The sequence below is a fragment of the Carcharodon carcharias genome, chromosome 39 (genome assembly GCF_017639515.1).
Source record: "Carcharodon carcharias isolate sCarCar2 chromosome 39, sCarCar2.pri, whole genome shotgun sequence".
Classification (NCBI taxonomy): domain Eukaryota; kingdom Metazoa; phylum Chordata; class Chondrichthyes; order Lamniformes; family Lamnidae; genus Carcharodon; species Carcharodon carcharias.
This window is the reverse complement of record NC_054505.1, coordinates 1,009,571-1,031,438: the sequence shown is the minus strand read 5'-3', so window position 1 is coordinate 1,031,438 and position 21,868 is coordinate 1,009,571. Positions and strand designations below refer to the sequence as shown.

General features: G+C 42.0%; 1 protein-coding gene across 1 annotated transcript in view; it reads left to right on the top strand.

Annotated features, from left to right (window-relative positions):
* Positions 1-21,868, top strand: part of LOC121273095 (basement membrane-specific heparan sulfate proteoglycan core protein-like) — a 72,530-nt gene that overhangs the window by 16,327 nt on the left and 34,335 nt on the right. Inside the window, exons 7-8 of the mRNA XM_041180060.1 lie at positions 3,498-3,598; positions 20,436-20,523. Coding sequence (XP_041035994.1) covers positions 3,498-3,598; positions 20,436-20,523 — 189 coding nt within the window. The remainder of the gene's footprint in view (positions 1-3,497; positions 3,599-20,435; positions 20,524-21,868) is intronic.

The following is a 21,868-nucleotide window of genomic DNA, read 5'->3' as shown; positions in this document are numbered from 1 at the left end:
CAGATATCACGATCTCCATTTTGGCCGATAAATTTGACAAAGAGATTTGAATTTCCAGGTTCCAGCTACATGAATTACCAAGTTGGATTTCACATTTTAGAACATTTACAGTACCATATTACTAACAGCAAACAACATTTTCTTTTCAGAGGCATCTTAAACTTTTAGCTACAGTGGAGACCGCACCATCTTTTATGCTATTTGTACATCGGGCTCCGCAATGAGTTCCGGTTCTTACAGCAATACACATATGCTCCCAGCTCCAATGGGCTCCCGCATTCCCACTTCACCGAGTAGTAACTGAGTGTTACGGTGCTTTCCACAATTCTCAGAGATGTTCTTAAATACAACACCAGCAAAGAATTTTCCAATGATTTTACTTACACTTGGCCATGACAGGGTATTCTTCCAGAATCCATAGAAAGCTGCAGGACACATCTGTTTAGCTGTATGCTGTCTCCATTCAGCTTCTGGCTGTGCTATCTCTGCTAGCCAAGCGATCTTTTGCCTCTGCTCGCCTAACTGAGATGCTGCCTCTCTGCGATGTCCATTGCTTTTCAGGGAAAACTGTGATCCAATATTTTTTTTTTTTTAATGATTTATTCAGCTCTCGCCCCAGTTGCGATAGAAAACATAATGACATTTTCACGACCTCAACTCTCATATTCAAAGGCTTACAGCGTAACTGTTCATAACTCGATACATTCAAAAACTTTCTTGGGCTTTGGGTGACTTGCAATCTACTCAATGTTAAATCAGACGTTCCTGGCATTGTCTTTGAACATAGATAACTTGTAACTTCTTTCCAGAAAAAAATAATCTAGGCCTAAATTTGACCTCTAAACATCAAACCAGACAGGCTTACTGTCAGGCAATCCGCAGAGCAGGTCAAACCAGTCCCATCACTTACCCTAATGGAAAGCAATAATCCTAGAACATTCTAACCCAATAAGCTTCTTAATGGAAATGCACATCCAGCATTTTAATTGCTGCACCAATGGTAGCCATGCAACATGTGGACCCAGGACTCTAAGTTCCGGATTCGACATTTTGAACCTCTCCTTGCACCACAATATTTTCAAAGTTCCAGTCGTTGCTGATTGCCTGAACAATAGAGAAAGAAGTATTTGGGCAGCACAGATCACTGAGAAATTGCATAGGAAGTGTGGCCCGTGAAGTTTTTCGGAACAACCTCCTTCATTAGGATGATTTATGAAGATAATCTGTCGCTCTCGGATCGATGTTTCTTCTGCACAAAACATCAAGTGTTCAGTGGTTCCATTATGTTAGATCCAATACTGGAAAATAAATGGAAACTGTATCAAGCTCCCACATTTATTCCTCAAATTTGTCTTCCACTGATCATCAATAAATGTTCATGTTCGTTGAAATTGCAAAATTGGCCAAAGAGGATTTGGCTCTGAACTCAGTTTATATTGGATCTGAGTGAAATTTATGACTGAATTTCATTAATCAAACTATTATAATTCCAGCCCTTCTCTACAGGAGGCCTGAGTCCCTTAAATGGCATAGCTATGCTTGGCTATGGAGGCAGGAATGAGGAACAGAGCTGTACAGATTATTCACAACATTTTCATTCAACTGCTCCGAAATCAACATGATCGGTTTAGATCCTATCCCTAACTTTGTCAATGCAATTCACTCGGGGTTCTAGGGTATTAGATCTATCGAAACAATAATGTCACATGCAGATGAGACTTTCACAGGGTGTTCATACTTGACTATAAGTCTGAAACCAAAACCTTGAGAATCTTCAAAACCAGACCTGTGTTAGTCTTGGCCCTTGAGGCTTGACAAGCACAACTTGTTACAAGCCAACAAACGAATCACCCAAAATTGCCAATAGAGTGCAAGCAAACAACTTAGGAAAGTGAATATTCGCTTCCAACAAAGTGCATGCTGCTGAATAATTCGTTATGTAAGGGGCAGAATCAATGAACCTACGAAAAAAAATTCTGCAGTAAACAGAGAAAGAGACAGACAGACAGGCAGACAGACGCAAAGACAGTGTGTGTGAGAGAAAGAGACAGAGACAGAGAGAAAGTTAGAGAGAGAGAGAGAGACATAGAGACAGAGACAGAGAGCGAGAGGAGAGATAAAGGGAGAGATGGGGAAGCGGTGATCCGGTCAATCAGTAAAGGCTGCAATCATCGCCAACTGACCATGTGTAGGTGTTCTATACTTCCAGCGCCTTGCCAATCCTATTACGGCGTGCCCTAACGCTTGAACAAGAGGGCGCTTAATGAACGAATTGGAAAAGTGTGGGAAAGAGTTTAAATTGCTAACTGAATTTTTCAAGCCCGATCCCCTTATTTCTGCAAATTCCGGATCGGAATTCCTGAGAGAAGTGAAAAAGCTTTCAGGCGGGAAGTTTTCAGTTAATTACTGTTCCACTGGGAAGAGCAGGAACGCCGCAACTTAGTCTCATGAATATTGATTTCGCCATCATTTCTGATGATGGATGAGAGGGTTTTGGAACAAGATGGGAGAGAATTTAAATGAAAGTTTAACAGCTGTAATACAGTTCAATCTCTGCGGCACAACACACTCTCGTGTAAATTAACCCTACAAAACAATAGGTGGGGGTTCAGTTGATGTTCCTGCTGAGGCTCTCTATGTTTTTGTGTGTTTTCTTTTGATAGTTTAGTAAATCCTGATGTTGAATATAGCGTCTTTTAAATCGGCTCCGGGAGATGATATGAGGAACGGTCCCTCCCAGATTTAGACTACCTGACCATTCTGAAAGACAAACTCCCAACGAACACCAAATATTTCAGTTTGTCCCTCCTGCTTTATAATCTCTTGTCGTTCATTAAACACGTGATCATTGTTTAACTTGCAAATGTTAACATTTTCGATCATGCAGGGATTGCATCCAGATTTCACTCCACGTTGTTCAAAACTCAGCGCTGTTTTTTTTAACCGTGGTGACCACCTCACGCCTCTGATTCCTCTCTCATTCAACGCTTCCTGGTTGAACTTCTGAGTCTTGGAGGAAGAGAATCAGCCGCTGTACCTTCCAGCTCTCATGTCTCGAAGCAGCACGAACTGGAACATGATGACAGGCGTCTCGTTACTGCTCTTTGGTGAGTCGTGAAGCAAACCTGTATTGGCACTGCTGGGTTTCTGGTCTGTGTGGTGGCTAAGTGGGTAACTAGCACAGCGAGAGAGGGACTGAGGCCCAAGGTGTCCGATCCCTGTTAGCTGAGTGAATTAAAGCAACGACTGGTCTGGTTTGCATTGTATCAGGATTGTTTATCGGAGCAGAAAGTGACTATGTTGAATTTTCCGTGAGGAACGGTATAGGAGAAAATCTGCTTTTACTTTTGCGGAGGTGTGAGCGATTTAGATCAGGCCAGAGAGCAGAGATAGTGTCTGCTACCGACAGTCACCTCCTGGCACCGTTTCAAAGCGTAAATAAGTGGATGTCCACTGAGGATTCTGACAGCGTCCTGTTTTGCACCTTCTGTAATCAGCCTGTTTCAATGGAAAACAGCGGCCGAGCTTAGACACCAAACATGTCCTTACCAGCGAAGGACAAGGCGGAGAGGCCCTTGCCCTAGAACTGTGGTCAAAGGCAAGTCACCACTTTCAGTTAAGGGAAAGGGCGAGATGGAGAAATCAAACACTAACGCTGCTGTTTGTGTCTGATTGTTTCTGGTCACGAGTTCAACTGGTTAACTTGGAGGATCCCAAGAGGCCTTGAATTGAATTGAACACTGTCCAGCCCGCCATTGGAAAAAAAAACAAGTGATTGTTACCAGCGATGAAATGATTCAGTGAAGTTGGGAGACTTCAGAATCTTTTTTCTTCTCTGCTTTTCCTTATTTTTAAATACAGCGAAGGTAAGGGGGGAGGGGGGGTACCTGAGAGATGCATTCAAAATGTTATTGTTATTTCACAGAGAGCACAGGGAGAACCTATTTCATTTCGTAAATTGATCTGTGATTATCGATGAAAGAGCTATAATAACTGGGTGAGGGGAACTTACTCAATTGAGGGTCGAAGTGATCAGTAATGGTATACATTCAAGAATGGTGGAAGCAGAATCGATCAGAACTTTGAGAAAATATTTGAATAGAACTGAATAGTATCAGATATGAAGCTGGGATATGTGGAGAAATTTGGACAGCTTTTCACAGAACCTTGAAAAGCAGGTTGGGTGAATGGCCTCCAACTGTGTTGTCAGATGCCAAAATCCCCTGCTATATATTAAAATAAGATTGAAGGATCAACATTCACTTTTTGCTGTATGAGAGATCTCCAAAAAGGGGACATACTGACATTGGTCCCAATTCCCCCGGAGTGACTGACGGGAAACTCAAGTGATATACACTCCATTATCCTTCCTCCCTCTTAAGCTGCTTGGATGCGTGCATGCACAGTTGGAGGGTGAATACCTATCTCTGTCATCTCTGCTCATCTCAGGTGAAGCAACTCTCTCAGTGTCTGAACTCAACTATGAGCACCTATTGCTGTGTGTTTTTGGAGGGTGGCCATGGAGTATATCTCATGTCAGGAATGTATATATAGAAGAGACATAGAGAGACAAGTGGGAGGAGGCGCGTTGTACAAGTCCATGAATATTTAGTAAATGTTTTATGGTCATTTTGTGAGCACAAAAAGCCCCGCCCCCCCGCCCCCCACACCCCCCCCCCCCCCAACCCCCCCCCCCCCCCCCCCCCCCCACCCCCCGCCATCTGCACCCCAAATGGATATTATGTCCAACCTTCCTTAAACCTGCACTTCTCCAAGTTATAAATGCTGACTTCGGATATACCGAATGTGTTACTGTTCCTTCAGTGCTGACAATTTTCCATACTTTTCATTCCTTTTCAATGTCGACACTGAATTTGAGGTTTATTGTGATACCTGTGATTTACTGTGTGCAAAGTGTCTGGACACCTCACCATTTCTAGAATCTATCATTAGATTATTTCCAATTTGAAGGTTTCTGTGCCAGTAGTACAATTTCAGAAGTACATCCCTGCTTTTGTTAGCTTCATCTGTCTAGGTGTTGCTTGAAAAAGGGTTATTATTCTATGCTGTGAACACAAATAAAGCGGGAGCATGATTCAGGCTAAGATAAGTTGTCAGAACTTGTATTCACTTCACTTCCCCGTTTAGTCTTCTGGGGTGCAGCATGTCACTGAGATATGGATCTGCAATGTGAAAGGACACTAATGTCCAGTAAACGGTGTTCCAGCTGCCTCTTGGACTGAAAGCTTACCTTTCAATCTGCTGATATCCTGTCCTCCTTTCGCGAAACTAAAATGTGCTGTGTTTGTATCCTCCATTGTCCATTCACTGTCAGGCGAATTGTTTCTCCTTCTTTGTAGTTTAGGAGCCATGAGAGAGAATATTAAATGTTTCAATTGATGCTAAATGTCTGGGAACCACAATTTTCCTTGCATGGGATGCAATTCTATTGTGATTGGTCTAGGAATTGTGGCCTAATAGTAATTAACTGGTGTGTGTTTCGATGAAAGCATAGCAGGAAGGTTCTTACAGTATATTTTAATTCAATCCTTTTTATGCACGTCCACGGTTCTCATGCACTGTTCTTCTCAGTTGCACGATTTCCATCAAAAGGAAATGCTGGCGTGGCCAATCAGCTCAGAGCTCCGGAGCCACTGATGGAAGTGAAATTTGGTGACACAGCCCCTTAATGTCAGCTACACACAGGGGGCGAGCATGCGCGATAGGAGGGTTAAGTTCTGCCACTGTCACCACTGCCCTCAGGTCAAGCAACCCACAGTGTGTCTGGGGACACAAATGAACAGATAACCAGAAGAGTAGTTTGTGAAGGCTTTGCTTTCAGCGTCTCCCGAAGATGAGACCAAACTGTTTGGTAGGATATTTTCACACAGTTAGGGAACATTCTCATGAATTTATTTTGAGAGATCCGTTTGTTCCTGAGTACTCAGTGCCAGTTACTCAGTTCCTCTTTCTTTGCACTGAAGCTGCAATGGTTCAAACCGTTATCATCTGCTATGATGCCAAGTGCTATTAACAACCCTGAAGACACTGATCATTTTTAGCATGTTTGTTGATTTTTCTATTCCTTTCTCATTCGTCATCAAATTCCAGGCACTTTGTGATATTGTGCGACGTGCGTAGGTTGTTTGCGCATCTCTAGCGGACAATTCCGTCAGCCTTCAGGTCTTGTGCTATGCATCAGCTCCACTTCCTCTTTCACCTAGTTAGGAATGAGTACAACACTGAGATATGTATCTGGATAGTGAGCGGAGACTAAGGTCCTTCAATAAATACAGGGCTTCAGCTTTCTCCTGCACTCAGAATGTATCTCTCAATCTCCATCTTAAACAACCCAAATTGACACCGTCAACACCTCTATCCGTTCCATATTGGAACTCCAGTACTTGCAGTGGACATTATGTTTAGAGATCTCTAAAGAAGTTCAATATTTGAACACTTACTTCACCCAGCTGATTCCACGTGTCTTTAAGTAAAGGATGAACTCAATCACAAAATGGATGTTTATTTAACTTTTTTTTAAACTACACGACTTTTGTAAATAATGCCTAAGCGTCAATAATTGGATTGCTCTTTCAAAGAGACGGTCCGGACGTGGTTTGTCTGAATTTCAAATGGGCATAAAAGCAGGAGGAGAGCATTCAATTCCTGGAGCCTGCTCTGCGTTTCAATTAGATTATGGTTGATTCCCTACCTCACTGCCATTTTCATGCACTGTCCTGATAACCCTTGATATTATCTGAATCAGTGAACCTATCGATATCTGCCTTGAAGATGCTCAGTGAATGAGCCTCCACAGCCCTCTGGGGTACAGGGTTCCAGAGAGCAACCTTCCCGCTGGCTGAAAATATTCCTCCATATATAATTGCAAAATAGCAGCCCAACCCCGCCCCCTAACTCTGAGATGGAGTCTCCTTTTTTCCTCCTTACATCCATCTGAAAGACCCATGAGGATGCTGTTTGTTTGAAAGAGGCCACCTCTTATCCTTGGGAACTATCGAGAACAAAAGCCCAGTGTCCTCAATGGCTCCTCAGAGGACACCGCCTTCTTTCCAGAGATCACTCTCATGAACCTGCACGGCACCCTCTCTTCCCCAAGTATCTCCTTGCTCAGATAAGAAGGTGACATCTGTACATAATGCTCCAGATTTGGCCTAACCATGGTTCTAAATAAATGCAGCAACACATTTTATTTTCTTAAATACTGTGCAAATGTAATCTTGAAATTGAGGCCAACATGTCATTTTATTTCCTAATTGTTTGCCATATCCACACATTAACTTTCAGTGACATATGGACAGGGACACCCAAGTCCCCTGACTTCCCAGCTCTCATTATTAACGATACACTCTGCCTTTCTGTTTTTCCTAACAAAGTGGATTCCACTTTTCCACATTACCTTTGATTTCTCTCATTCATGCCCTCTCAGCTAGCCTGTCGACATCCCTTTTAAAGCTTCTGCATCCGCCTCAGAACCATGTTCGGATATACCTCTGTGTCAACAGAAAATTTGGAAATATTATCTTTACCACATTTTTTGAGAATGTAACTAGTAGAGATGGTGAGGGAAAACCAGTGGATGTATTTTATTTGTTCGTTCAGAAGGGTTTCTAAAAAGTCCCACGTAAGAGATTGTCATGTAAAATTAAAACGCATGGGATTGGGGGTAGTGTTTGGAGGTGCATAGAAAACTGGTTGTCAGATAGGAAACAAATAGTAGCAGTAAATGGATCTTTTCCGAATGACAGGCAATGACTAGTGGGGTACCGCAGGGGTCATACTGGGACCCCAGTTATTCACAATATATATTAGTAATTTAGATGAGGGAACTAAATGTAATAGGTCCAAATTTGCTGATGACACAAAGCTGGGTGGGAGGGTGAGCTGTGAGGAGGATGCAGAGATGATTCAGTGTGATTTGGACAAGCTGAGTGAGTGGGAAAATGCATTGCAGATGGAGTATAATGTAGATAACTGTGAGGTTATCCACTTTGGTAGCAAAAACAGGAAAACGGATTAATATTTCAATGGTGTTAGATTGAGAGCGGTGAATGTGCAACGAGACCTTGCTGTCCATGTACACCAGTCGCTGAAAGTAAGCATGCAGGTGCAGCAGGCAGTAAAGAAGGGGGTGCAGCGAAGGGTTACACAACTAATTCCTGGGATGGTGGGACTGAGATATGTGGAGATATTGAGTCGATTAGGTTTATATTCGCTGGAGTTCAGAAGAATAAGAGGGTTCTCATAGAAACCTATAAAATTCTAACAGGACTAGACAGGGTAAACTCAGCAAGGATCTTCCCGATGGTGGGGGAGTCTATAACCAGAGGTCACAGACTGAGGATATGGGGTAGACCATTTAGGACTGAAATGAGGAGAAATTTCTTCACCCAAAGAGTGGTGAGCCTGTGGAATTCGCTACCACAGAAAGCAGTTGAGACCAAAACATTATATGTTTCCAAGAGGGAGTTAGATCTATCTCTTTGAGTGAAATGGAGCAAACGGTATGGGGAGGAAGGGGGAGCAGACGATTGAGTTGGATGATCAGCTATGATCATAAAGAAAGGTGGAGCAGGCTCGAAGGGCCTACTCCCCCTCCTAGATTCTATGTTTCTATCACCCAAATCTTTGATGTAGGTGGTGAACAGGTGGGTCACAATGATGCCTGAGACTGCCATTTTGTTACTTTATTAATGTTCGTTTGCTGCTCCAATCTCAATTGTCCTTGAACAGATTGCATATAAGAGTCAACTACACCATTGTGTATCTTTCGTCACATGTAGGCCAGACCATTTGAGGACTATAGGTTTCCACCCCAATGGGCATTAGTGAGCCACATGGGTTTTTATAGCAACGGTTTCAAGGTCATCATTAGGCTTATAATCCTAGATTTTTATTAGATTCAAATTTCACCATTTGCTGTGGTGGGCCTCGAACCTGGTTCCACAAAGCATTATCCTGCGTTTGATGGATTACAAGTTTACTTACAACACCACTGTCCCACTGCCCGTACTCCCCCACTAATCACTGAATGAGCAGCTGGAATGATCCATTTATTTGTATTTTCAATTTTCTATCTGAAAACGTTTCTCAATCCATGCCAGTTTATTATCCACAATGCGATTCGCACTGTTCTTTTTCCCTAATCTCTTAGGCCCGACCTTATTGAAAGCCTTCTGAAAGTTCAAATACATAATATCCACTGGTTCATCATTATCTATTCTGCTATTTACACACCTCAAAATTCTCCACAGTTTTGTCAAACATGATTTCACTTTCATTAATCCACTTTGTCTCCGCACAACACTGGGGATCAGCAGCGGGGCCTTTCATGTTAGGATCCTATCTGTGGTTGTGTTAGAGAAATTCATTAATTAAACAACTTAACGCACAGAACTGGAATGCAACAATGCATTTTTGTTTCTTACTTTCATCTATAGGCTTGGTCCTGATGTATCATTCAACCTATCAGGGGTTAAAGTTTTTATGCCCGAGATGAAGCGCCTCTGAGTTGAAACAACAAGATTTCCGTTGTAACATTTTATTGACACAGTTAGCCACAGCCTCCAGCATGCTCGGCTTCTTTGCTTTGCTCGGGTTTTTTTTCCTGTATTCTGAACATTTATTTATCCCATTCCGATCCTCAACAACTTTCCCAGTTGAGTCCCATCTCTCCTGTTAAATTAATTCCCATTCCTCACTGCCAAGCAGGGAAATATGTGCTTAAACTCCTCATATCTATTGAGAGCCATCCCAGCTTCTCCAGTCCTCAACAGCACTGAAGCCTCTCACCCCTGGTAAAATTCCCTAAACGTCCACTAAAAATTCTCTGTGCTATGGAGAACAGTCCCAACTGCTTTGGATTCTCCATGTAACTGTAGCTACGATGACTAATGCCATCCATTCAGTTGCATCTGCTGCATTCCCCAACCCCCTGCTCTCCTCTTTTACTCTCTTTGATGCTCTCCCCTCTCTGAAATCTTATGCTCAGTCTTGACGTTATAACTTCACTGTCCTCACACGCATGCCCATATTGGGGTTAGTTTTCCAGTCAAATCCACCACCTCCTTAATTGACCTCATTCTCAGTAAACAGCTGACAATCTGCACTCTCTCTCTCAGAGGATGCACCAGCTTAAATAATGACTTGCCCTGGTGTGTCTGTTCTGGTGCGGCCATGCCTTCACACAACTGCAGTGTGCCTGAAAATACCCTTCAATTAAACTTGTTTAATTTACGTGATGCTACCAAAGGTATCCAGACATTGAGGTGTTAGAAGATATTTGTTAAAACATTAAACATGTTTCAGTATTTAACTGGCTTGAATTCAGTTTTGGTGATAAATGAAAGCCTGAGCACCAGCAGCTGCTGCAGATGCTCTGATCGAGCTGATACACTTAGAATGGCGTAATGCTGTTTCAAACCGAAATGTTATCAACAATATTATCACATTACGTTTTTATTCAGTGTGTTCAAGCAAGCTCCTCACTCTCATCTATTATTATTGCTGTGATGATTAAAATTCACTTGATCAGAATTGAGGGGTTCCGAGGCTGAACTTAGAGATTTCCAATCATTATGTTTTCTCTCTCTTCACTGCGAATATCCTTTAACATTATTTTGCATTTATGGCAGAGAAGCACACCAATTGGCCCAAAAGCTCTATGCTGTTGTTAATACTCCAAAACATCTTCCTCCCACTCTGGTTTATCCAACGTTATCAGCATTTCCTCATAATGTTATTCACCCACATGTTTCCAAACAAGTTTTCCCTCAAAGATATCAATTCTCTCGGCCTCAAATACCCCATAAGGTATCATGCTCCATATTTTGTCCGCCCCTTGGGTCAACAGATTTCTCCTGAATTCCACCTTGCATATGTTGAAGTACATTCTGATATCTCGGTTTTATAGCTAGATACTGACTCTGTGCCATGGCATGGAGAACAGTGGATTTTTCCTTTGGAAATGGGGGTCTGTGGGCCACAACAGGCCGATAGCCTGGATAGTCCTAGGTGTCCTATGTGACTACCAGTGAGCTCAGTGTTGCAAAGTTATAGAAAGTGAGCATCATCAGGTGTTGTGCCACAGCTGCTGGCTATTCTATGATATATGTAATGTGCTGCGAAGTGGGCATGCGTGGAAGGAGGGTGAACTATCTTTAGGAAAGGACATCTACGGCCCTTAACTGGCCTCGCATTCATGGGAATCCAGATCCACAGCAGTGTGGTTGGCCTGTATAAATATCAACTAAATAAGGAGAATTATGGATGGGCAATAAATGCTGGCATGGTCGACGATGACCACATCCCATGAATGAATAAAGAAACATTAGAAACAGTTTAAAAGGCCTATACGCCTTTAACACCGCTATTGACAGGGGACACGTGATCAAATCAATATCTGCTTTCAATCTGTTAATGTGGTGGGGGACTGAGCGCGGAAGGGTACTTTTTTGAACGAGTGTCATCTGGTGTTTCGGAAATTACTTTGGAAAAAAACACGAAACCAATTAGGGAACATTCTGGTAAATTTATTTTGGGCTATTCTGTTAATTTTAATTCAATGCCTTTACTGACAGTGACTAAATTCCTGTTTCTTTGAACTGAAACCCCAAGACGTTGAAACCGCTCCCTTCCGTTCTCTCGCCTAAGTACTATTTTTAATAGGGGCCACTTTCAGAATGTTTGCATATTTTTTCGGTCATGTTCCCAGCGTTAGTTTGTTTTAATACACTTTGGGTTAGCTGCGGGCAGTGATTTGACAGCCTGTAAAACTAAAGGCTTGCAGTGAATAATCCAGACACCGTTTCCATTTGGAAATTTGAATTAACTCCACTACCTCATTCACTTTGTTAGAGCTGAGCACATCACTGAGATAGAGATCTGCAGGCTGGGCTGAGACGATTGACCAAGAGTGCTGCAGTCTATGTTGTGCTGGAATACACCGCTCAATTACCATACTTCACTGTTTCAATACCATGTCAGCGCCTCAATTTGTTCCACATTCGAGCTTTGACACTTCCTTCACATTATGTTCCTTGGTCTGGACACATGTAGGGATCTGCAAAGATACTCAGTGTTTGCATTCAACGGAGCTGCCCTCCTTTGACTTTCACTGAAGCCTTCATTCCATCAGTAAGATATTTTTGTGGATGTTTACTTATTTCAATTGAGTTCTGCCATTAAGACATGGGGATACATTGAGGACAGCCATTGATTTTTGATAATGTTCGTAAATGGAAACTCAATTCAACAAACATGATTATAAGAATAGAAAGCCTATTATAGAGGGCATAATTCGTCCCACCCTTTCTGTGATGCATTTTTTTATGTGCAGCAAAATGTGGTTCAATGCCCCAATTTTAATTTTGCAAGGATACAAGTTCGCCCTATTGAAATACATGCGCAGTAGTCTTTATAAAGTCCACATGAAATTATTTTGCACCACACTTTCAATGTCCCTCTTACAAAGGTAAACATTCCATGCATTTTGAATCCTTATGTAAGGTCATAAGATCATTATTCCATGAGAAATGGGAGAAGGGGTAGGCCATTCAGTCCCAAGGGCCTACTCGCCATTAAACAGGATCATGGTTAATCTAATTGTGGTATTCACTCCACTTCCTTGCCTTCCCCCATTCACCTTGAGGTAATTGTAGATCACAGCATTGAATGTATTAAATTTCTCAGCCTCCACTGCATCCTGGTGAAGATATCTCCAGTGAAAACAAATTCCTGTTTGGCGCCGTTTAACTGGGGGAATGCTTATTTGTAAACTATGCTCCCTAGCTCTCAATCCCCCCATGTGAGGAACATTCTCCTAGAATTTAGGCTGTAAAATGCACTCAGTGACTTGTATGCTTCTATAAGACCAGATCTCAGTTTTCAAAGCAGCATTGAGTGTCGGCCCAATCTACTCAGAATTCCCAACGACAATCACTTCAGCCCACGTATCAGTGAAACATGTATGAGCTGCTCCTAATGATACGTAAGGAGGCCAAAATGGCAGACAGTACTGTTGGTGTGGTCTCACCAATGCTCCATGCAAATGCGCTGGGGTTCCCATCTGTTGCATTTGTCATAAACTGACCATATTCCATTTTCTTTCAAATTTGCTTGTTGTACCTTTATTATATTTATCCTTGATTCTGGTTCAAGGGCACCCAGGTCCTTCTCTGTCAGAGCATTATGCCATCTCCCCCCATTGTAATTCATATTCTGCTAAGCAATTTTCTTTCACCATGAGGAAAAGTTAATATTTTCCCATATTATACTCCATCTGACAAATGAATTACCTGTCACTCACCTGCTTGGATCATTTGCAGACTCACAGTACATTCCTCACAACTTGCTTTCTTGCTTATCTTTGCATCCTTACAAATTGGATAAGGAATTTACTAATTTCCTTACAGACAGACAGCGCAGCCCTGCATTTTCAGCAAAGCAAAGAGCATCTACATTGGCCAAACCTTTTGCCTTCCATGTTGACTCTGCTCGGTTGTAGTATAGTATTGTTAATATCCTTCTACTACATCCTTAATGATGGATTTTCTAAAGGTCAGATGTGATGCAATTGGTCTATAGTTTCCTGTTGTATCTTGCCTTCCTCCTTTTTAGATGGTAGGTACTGCATTTGCAATTTTCCAAGCAGCTGGCAGCTTCCCAGAATCAATGGAATTTTTGATGATTTCAACCAATGTATCTATTATCACTGTTGTCCCATCCTTCAGGAGCCCAGGATTCAGGCTGTTGATTCCACCAGCCTTGTCAGCTTTTAGGTCCAGTACTGCTCTCAGTACTTTTCTCCAGTGATCGTGTTTGTTTTAGCTTCCTCCCTTTTGATTTTCTTCCATGACTTTGATGATATTTGTGTCATCTATTGCGAATGGAGATTTAAAAATACTTGTTGAAAGTATTTGCCATTACATTTTTTCCTCGTTAGTATTTCGCCAGTCTCCCCCTCAAAGGGCCTAATTCTCAATTTGGCTATTTATGTTTCCTGCTTCAGGTACTTTTTGAAGCTTTTTTTCTGCCAATTTGCAGACTGCTATATAACATGCAAATCCTCAATGCATGACATGATGTAATCTGTATGTGTTAACAGATTCAATGGTGTTGTGTGGAATTGTTGGTAAATTATTCTCATCGGAAGTATGTTACATTTAATTGCATGAATGAATGAGTGCAGTGAGATTTAGAATGTAAGTCTACAAAAAGTGTTGGTCTTTTTTCCAAGAATTAATTAATATTTTGTTTTCAACGTATGGAATAAAGATTGCCTCAATATATTTTCATTCAATCTGTTTTGACACATTTCAATCTCTCATCCAGTTGCTTTTCCAGTCAAGGATTAAATTGCTCCTTGTCTAAGAAGATTCGTTTCTGATCTGAAGCCAGGTTCCCATTGCAAACACTTGCTAGCGGTCTGCACTTCAGGCAGATACATTATCAAATGTTTTATAGATTGATATTTAATTTTCTTCCACTCTCCATTAGGTTTGTACACGAAGTTTGACCTTGGTGACAGCTAGAAAGCTACTCTTGTTACCGTGAATTGAAACACTAATCAGATCTCACTTTTTAGTAGACCCTTTGGACTGCTTGAGTTGGTCACATCCTTGGGATGGAATTAAAAATCCGTATAAAGGGCGGAGATCAATTTCCCTCAGTTGACGCATTGCAGCAGCTGCTCTTTCTGGCCTACATTTATCCTGTTTCCTTCCTTGGTTCCAATATAAAATCTGCTGTTAGTGAAGCAAGCCATTCCATAATGGTGCACAAACACAGAGGCCAAAACACCAATAGTGGCAAACACAAAGACAGTGATAGTCACACAGGCAGTGACAGACACACAGAAATAGACAGGCATAAAGACAGAGACAGATACAAAGACACAGAGAAACAGAAACAGTCACAGACACACAGACCGGGACAGAAAAAGAGATTAAGACAGGCACACAGGCAGATACAGATATAGTGACGCAGACAAATGGGCAGTAACACGGACACAGAGAGTGACAGGCAGAGGCAGAGACACATACAGTGAGTGACATAGAGATAAAGACAGTGACAGGCACACAAGCAGAGACAGTCTCACAACCAGCGACCTAAATATTGACAGGGACAGGCATGCAGACAGAGATTAGAACACAGCGAGTGTCAGACACACAGGCAGTGACAGACAAAATGACACTGAAATACATAAAGACGATGACTGAAATGCAGGCAGTGACAGATACACAGACAGAGGCAGGCACAATGACAGAGACAGACACAGACAGTGTCATATGCGCAGGCAAAGATGTGACAGAAGCACAGGCACAGGAAGGAACACAGACCCAGAAAGGCGCAGAGACAGTCTCAAAAACGCAGGCAGTGAACGAGACAATGGCAGGGACATGCACACAGACAATGGCCGTTAAACAGGCAGTGACAGACAAACAGACAGTGACAGAAACTTAGGCATACAGGCAGTGACATAAACACCATCATACAGGCAGTGACAAAAGCACAGCAGAAACAAGCCCACAGAAAGAGAGAGCCCCACACATTGAGGTGTTTACACAAGCCACTTGTCCACAGAGGAACATTCTTGACCAGGCCCTCGCTCATTCTTTCATTTTCCCTCACCTTTGTCGCTCTTTGTACCATGGGGCATTTACGGGAACAATGATGACTGAAGGGAAACGACCATTATGGATAATGGAGAGATGGAGATACCTATCCATGTTAAAACATCCGTAACATACGTCCATGTGAACAGCCCACCTCCCAGACTCTGGAATAGAATGCAAAATCGAAGGCCCTCATACCCAATACAATTTTGGACATTCTCCCTTTAAACATTTCAAAGGCCTGGAAATTCTTTCTAAATTGTTTTGCTCAGACATCGTCACAATAACTTTGCTGAGACCTAACCGGTGATTCATTTCTGTTTTTGATAATTATCGCTTTTGTTTGTTCTCTTTGTTTGTATTTTTGAATACATGGATATCCAAAAAAAAGTTATTTATTGTTTCACAGATTCATAAACTTCTTCATGTGTGCAAACTCTCTTCTCATTTTCAGATGTTAGGTATTTGGTCTACAGTTCCCTGCTTGCTTTCTTCCTACTTTCTACTAAGTAGATGTTAGATTTCCAATTTTCCAAGCAACGGGTACCTTGAAAAATCTCCTGGAATTTGGAAGATTACAAGCAGTACATCTTTCACTGTTTCTGGGACAAAATCTTGGAGCTCCCTCCCAAAGAACACTGTTGGGTGCAACTATACCATATGGACTCAGGGAGCCAACTAACCCATATCTTTTCACTGGGGCAATTAGGGATGGGTGATTAATGCTGGCCAAGCCAGCAACGCCCAGGCCCCGTAAACGAATGAAACATATATGTCGGAGCTGCCCCTTGTTTTAAAGCTACTTCTTGATTCTCTGCCATTCTTTGGCTGTGGTGTTATGCTTGCTCAAAACCTCTGCTAGTCACTTATTTCCCATTATTAATTCGCCAGCCTCCCCATCTCAGCGAACCAATGCTCACTGTGGCAGATATCTTCCTTTTTACACATTTGATCACGCTTTGTTTCTGTCTGTAAATTGACTGCGATATGCCGTTCAAATCCTCAAAAAGATCACATAATGTAACGTGTCTGCTTATTAACAACTTCTGAGCTGCTTTGTGGATGTTTAATAACTGATGTGTATTTGAAGTAGCTTGCATTAAATTGTTTAAACAGAGTGCAGGATGATTCAGTCTGTATATCCGCTCCATTGGTGGTGTTATATCGCAGAATGAATTGTTTAATATGTTCAAAGTATATAATACAAATTTGCACAATATGTTTTCATTAATTTTGTTTCAACACATGTCTGTCTCTGATCCATTGTTTCTACTGCCAAGGCTTAAATTGCTTTGTGCCTGAGATGATGTGTTTCTGTTCTAAAAACACAGGTTTCCGATGGAAACGCTTACTGCCTCTGTAATATTCAGTTCCATTTCAAAATGTTTCGCCTTTTCATAATTAATTTCCTTCACTACCCATTTAGATGATATTCGAAGTGTGATGCTTGTGACAGTCAGTAAACAGCTCTCATTATCATCAATTGAAACACTGCTCGGTGCTTATTATTTAGACGGCACCCTCTCCTTTAGTCGGCTGGATTTGGTCACATCATTGAGCTAGAGATCTGCAAATGGGCGGAGACTAACATTGCAGCAACAGCTCTTTCTGCTCAAAATTTATCATGCACCTTCCTGAGGTTTTTTTCAACTTCATAGGCTGCTGCTATTGCAGGAATTCATTTCAATATGGTGCACTCCGACAGGGGGAGAGAATTAGAGGGAGGCACAGGCGGAGACAGCCACATGCACAGAGTCAGGCACATAGACAAAGATAGTGACACAGAGTCAAATGCACCGACAGACACACATACACACAATACAAGGACAGAGACACATACAGGGACAGACACACAGGTAGAGACTGTCAAGCAGATGGGGCAAACAAGCAGACAGAGACATTAAAAAACAGACACAGACATAGATAGATGCACTCTCACAGACAAAGACAGACACACATACAAGGACAGGCACAAAGAGAGACTCACAAGCACACAGAGAGACAGACACAAAGACAGAGACAGAAACAAAGAGAGAATCATACGCAAGCAGAGATGCAGAAACATAGACACAGGCCGCGGCAGATACACAGACAGAGACAGACACAGAGAGACTCATAAGAACACACAGAGACAGACACACAGACAGAGACAGACACACATAGAAACACATACGAACAAAGAGAGACAGACACACGGGCACAGACAGAGACAGATACACAGACAGACATTTATGCAAAGATCCCTTAACCAAAGAGATTTTTTTAAAGAACCTTCGGATCCTCACGCAATGTTTATTCTCTATGAGCTCAACGATCTCATGTGGCAGCTCAACCTTGCAGGTAAATAGCAAATTATGAGAATTGAGAGGCAGGGGCGATGGCTGAATCTAGAGAATAACATCATGCTAACCCCGCGTCCTTCTCCCAGAACCAACCTGAACAGAAAAGGAATGCCAGAGGAGCCTGTCACAATATATTCCTCCAAACTCCAATCCGTATTGATAACATATCCAGATAGCGCCATGTTTCCCCAGCTCCACCACTGCTTTCTTTTCAAATCGCCCGAAATCCGGCTCATCAGCTTACCGACCCTTCTGCTAATGGATACATTTTCTCGTTATTTACACGATCAAACCCGTTTATGATTTGGAAACCTCCAGCAAGTGTCCTCATAGTCTTACCTGTTCTGTATCAGTATTTGCGTCTAAGTCTGTTGTTCATTTATTGAATTTTACGCAATAGGGAGAACGATCCCAACTTTTCCTATCTCTCCAAGTAACTGAAGTCCCATCATCCCTGGTACCAATGTGTCCAATGTCCTTTCCACCCATTAACATCTTTGACAACCTCCCTACAACTAATGCCAGAATTAGACGCATTGTCCCAGATGAGGCCTAGCCGATAATTTATATATATGTTTTTAATCACTTCCTCTCTTTTGTACTTTGATGCATTGATGTTCAGAACAAAAATTCCTGCAGGCTTTTTTTGCCCCATATTTTCAACGTTTAGGTACGAACATACAAACAAGGAGCAGGAATAGGCCGTTCGGCCCCTCCAGCCTGCTCCGCCATTTAATAAAATCATAGCTGATCTGATAGTTACCTCAGCTACATCCCTCCTGCTTCGATACCCTATCACACACTTGCTTACCAAGAACCTATTCACTTCTGCCTCAACAATATTCAAACGCTCAGCTTTCACCGCCTTTTCAGGAAGAGAGTTCCAAAGGCTCACGACCGTCTGAGAGAAGGGAACATAAACGCCTTATTTTCCTTTATAATGGGCAATCGCATATTTTGTACCAGAGATTCCTCGTTCCAGATTATCTCTCAAAAGGAAACAACCTCTCTACATCCACCTTGTCATGTTCCACTTGGATCTTCTATCTCCCAATCAATCCGCCTCTTATTCTTCTAAGCACCTACAAATACAGGCCTAGCCTGTTCAAACTTTCCTCACAAGACAACCCACCCATTCCTGGTATTAGTCTGGTAAAACCTCTCTGAACTGATTCTAATTTGTTTCCTCCATCTTGAAATATTGGTGTATGTGAACTCTCTTCCTGCACACTTTGGAAAATTTTACTATTGTCTTCAGGTTGGCTTTTCTCCTGTGTCCCCTCTAAATGCATCACCTCACACTTCTCTTCATGAAATATCATCTTCATTTCCTAAGGCTGCCAATCTCCACCTGAGGTCTGCTTCTATGCTCCACACTCTTTCTAAAGTTTCGATTCATCACAATTTTCAGGAGTGGCAAAAGGTGTCAGGTTCAGCCGCGTAAATACAGATCAGGAAACTGAATAAGATATAGGAAAATGAATTGGTCATTTATGACTGCAAGACTCTGACGCCATTAAATCAGGCACTGTGATTCAACGACGTTAAAAGTGGTGACGCAGTGGTTTTCTCACGGGACAAGCAATCCCAGCTCATTCTCTGGGGATGCTGGTTCGAATGCCAAAGCAGGTGGTGAAATTGCAATTCAATAAAACATTTGAAATGACTCTGAAACCACCCTCGATTCTTGTAAAACTCCAATTAGGGAAGGGACGCTTGCCTGTTCTGACATACCACCAGTCGCCCACCAGCGTGGTTGTTTAGTAAACCTATTCAAGAACAATTGGATAGTAAATATTAACCGAGTCGGTGATGACCTCAGCCTGTGAATGAAAGTTTAAAACAAAGCAAATCTAAATGCCAGTCTCTGATCGATATCAAATGCTGCCCTTAATTCGTAAACAAGTGAAACAGTTATCTCGCCTTTGGCAGACGATAGCTCCAACCTTATACCTCCCTAGTTTCCTTGGTTCACTCTTGAAGGGTCCAGTTCGAACGTCATGCCCGTGCCTCCCAGTCCGACACTGCAGTTATGTGAGGGGAGTGGGAACGCTGAGCTTTTTCTAATGAGATAAGTTAAAAACAAGTGCAAGAGGGGATTTGATGGAGATGCTGAAAGTCAGGGTGGATGTTGATGGTTTGCAGAAGGAGAAAATGATTTCAGTGTTGGAACAGTTGGTAACTTGAGGACACATAATAGAACATCATTGGCAAAAGAACCAAAGGGGACAAGGTGGGACAAATGTCTACAGAAACAGCGTGTTGTTGTGATCTGGAATGCACCACCTAAAACGGAATTATGAACATTTGAAATAGAATTAGATAACTACCTGCACGGAGAACAGAATACATGGGAAATGCAGGGAGTAGGATTAATTGTAAAGTACCACAACGAGCTGACAAATGTACAATGGGAGGAAGGTCCTTCTCTGTACTGTATTGTATCATTCTCTGATTCTAGTGTACAAGGGGAGGTGCTGGTTTTCATTTTATCAATTCATCTTCTCTCTTTTCAGTGTTTTTTGCGATTCGACGCAGCGTGTCTCAAGGTAAGTGCTGACATTTCTCTCTAAAATCTTCACATTGAAAAATGAATTCCCGTCTTTTTAAATCAGTCCTTTTGCTTTTTTTGAAATGAATTTTATTGCTGTAACCCATCGTGTTGTAACACTGATAGCTGCAATGCAGCATGCATTATACCAGTTGTTCGTGTGATGATGCTATTAGAAACGCCCTTTGTTAATACTTTATCCCATTTAATTCCTGTGCCGAAGATGACGAGGCAGCAATCCAGCATTCAAGATAGTCACTGACCAATGTTCTACTGAACTTTTAAATTGCTTGGATTTCCCATTCCAAGCCCTGACATTGGTTATCAGGACGAAGGAGGCTTTTATGCCTGTTCTGCCTTAACTGCCAGCGTGACTGGCCTATCTGTTCTCTCATTCTACACATCCGGTTTACATTATGTTTAACAAACTAAACTAGCCAACAAACTGTCAATTTACCTAGACTCTGGAGTTATTCTGCAGAAGCACATTAAAGCTACGCCTGGTCTCAGTATTTGCTTGTCAACAGCGATATTGGAAGGATTAGTATTAATTCCGAATTTAGCTCCCCTCGTTCTGGACTTGGAAACCAGTGGAAATAGATTCTCCATGTTGTTTACGAAACACTTTATTTACTTCGAACTCCAAAATTTCGTCCATTTGCATTCAACACTCAGCAATGTGCAGTCTGTTGACATAATTCACACCATTTATCCAATCCTCATCCGATACACTGACCGGTTGCTGTAAGTGTCGCCATTAATCACAGAATAAGAAAATGCAATACCGCAGGCAGAGACCACTCGGCCCATCCTTCGTCTGGAAGCCCTTTGAAAGAGCTATCAAATTTTTATTCAATTTGTTCACGAGATTCGGCAGTAAATGGCAATCGTTGATTTTAATTGCCTCTGCCTAGTTCCCTTTCACTCCCAAACATTTATCCACAATGTCTGTCCAAACAGACCTTCGCAATGTTTATCCAGTTCCCTTGGAAAGCTTTCTGTTGAGTCTGCTTTCATCTTAAGTAGTTCCCATCATAGTTGTCCTTCTGAAGCTGGTGATGAGCCACCTCCTTGACCATCTATCATCTATCTGGTGCATGGAGGCACACACTCACACGAACCGCCCACGCACGCGCACACACACGCACGCAGTGCACAGGCACACAAACTCACACACATACACATAATCACTCAGGCATGCACACAAACACACATACATACAGCAAAACATTCAGAATTAGACATATCAGAAAGAGCCTGCAATTCTGTTGCAATATTGAAAAAGAACGAATTTTAGAAATGCGCTTTGAAATATATCGTTTATTTCTTAAATATAATCAACA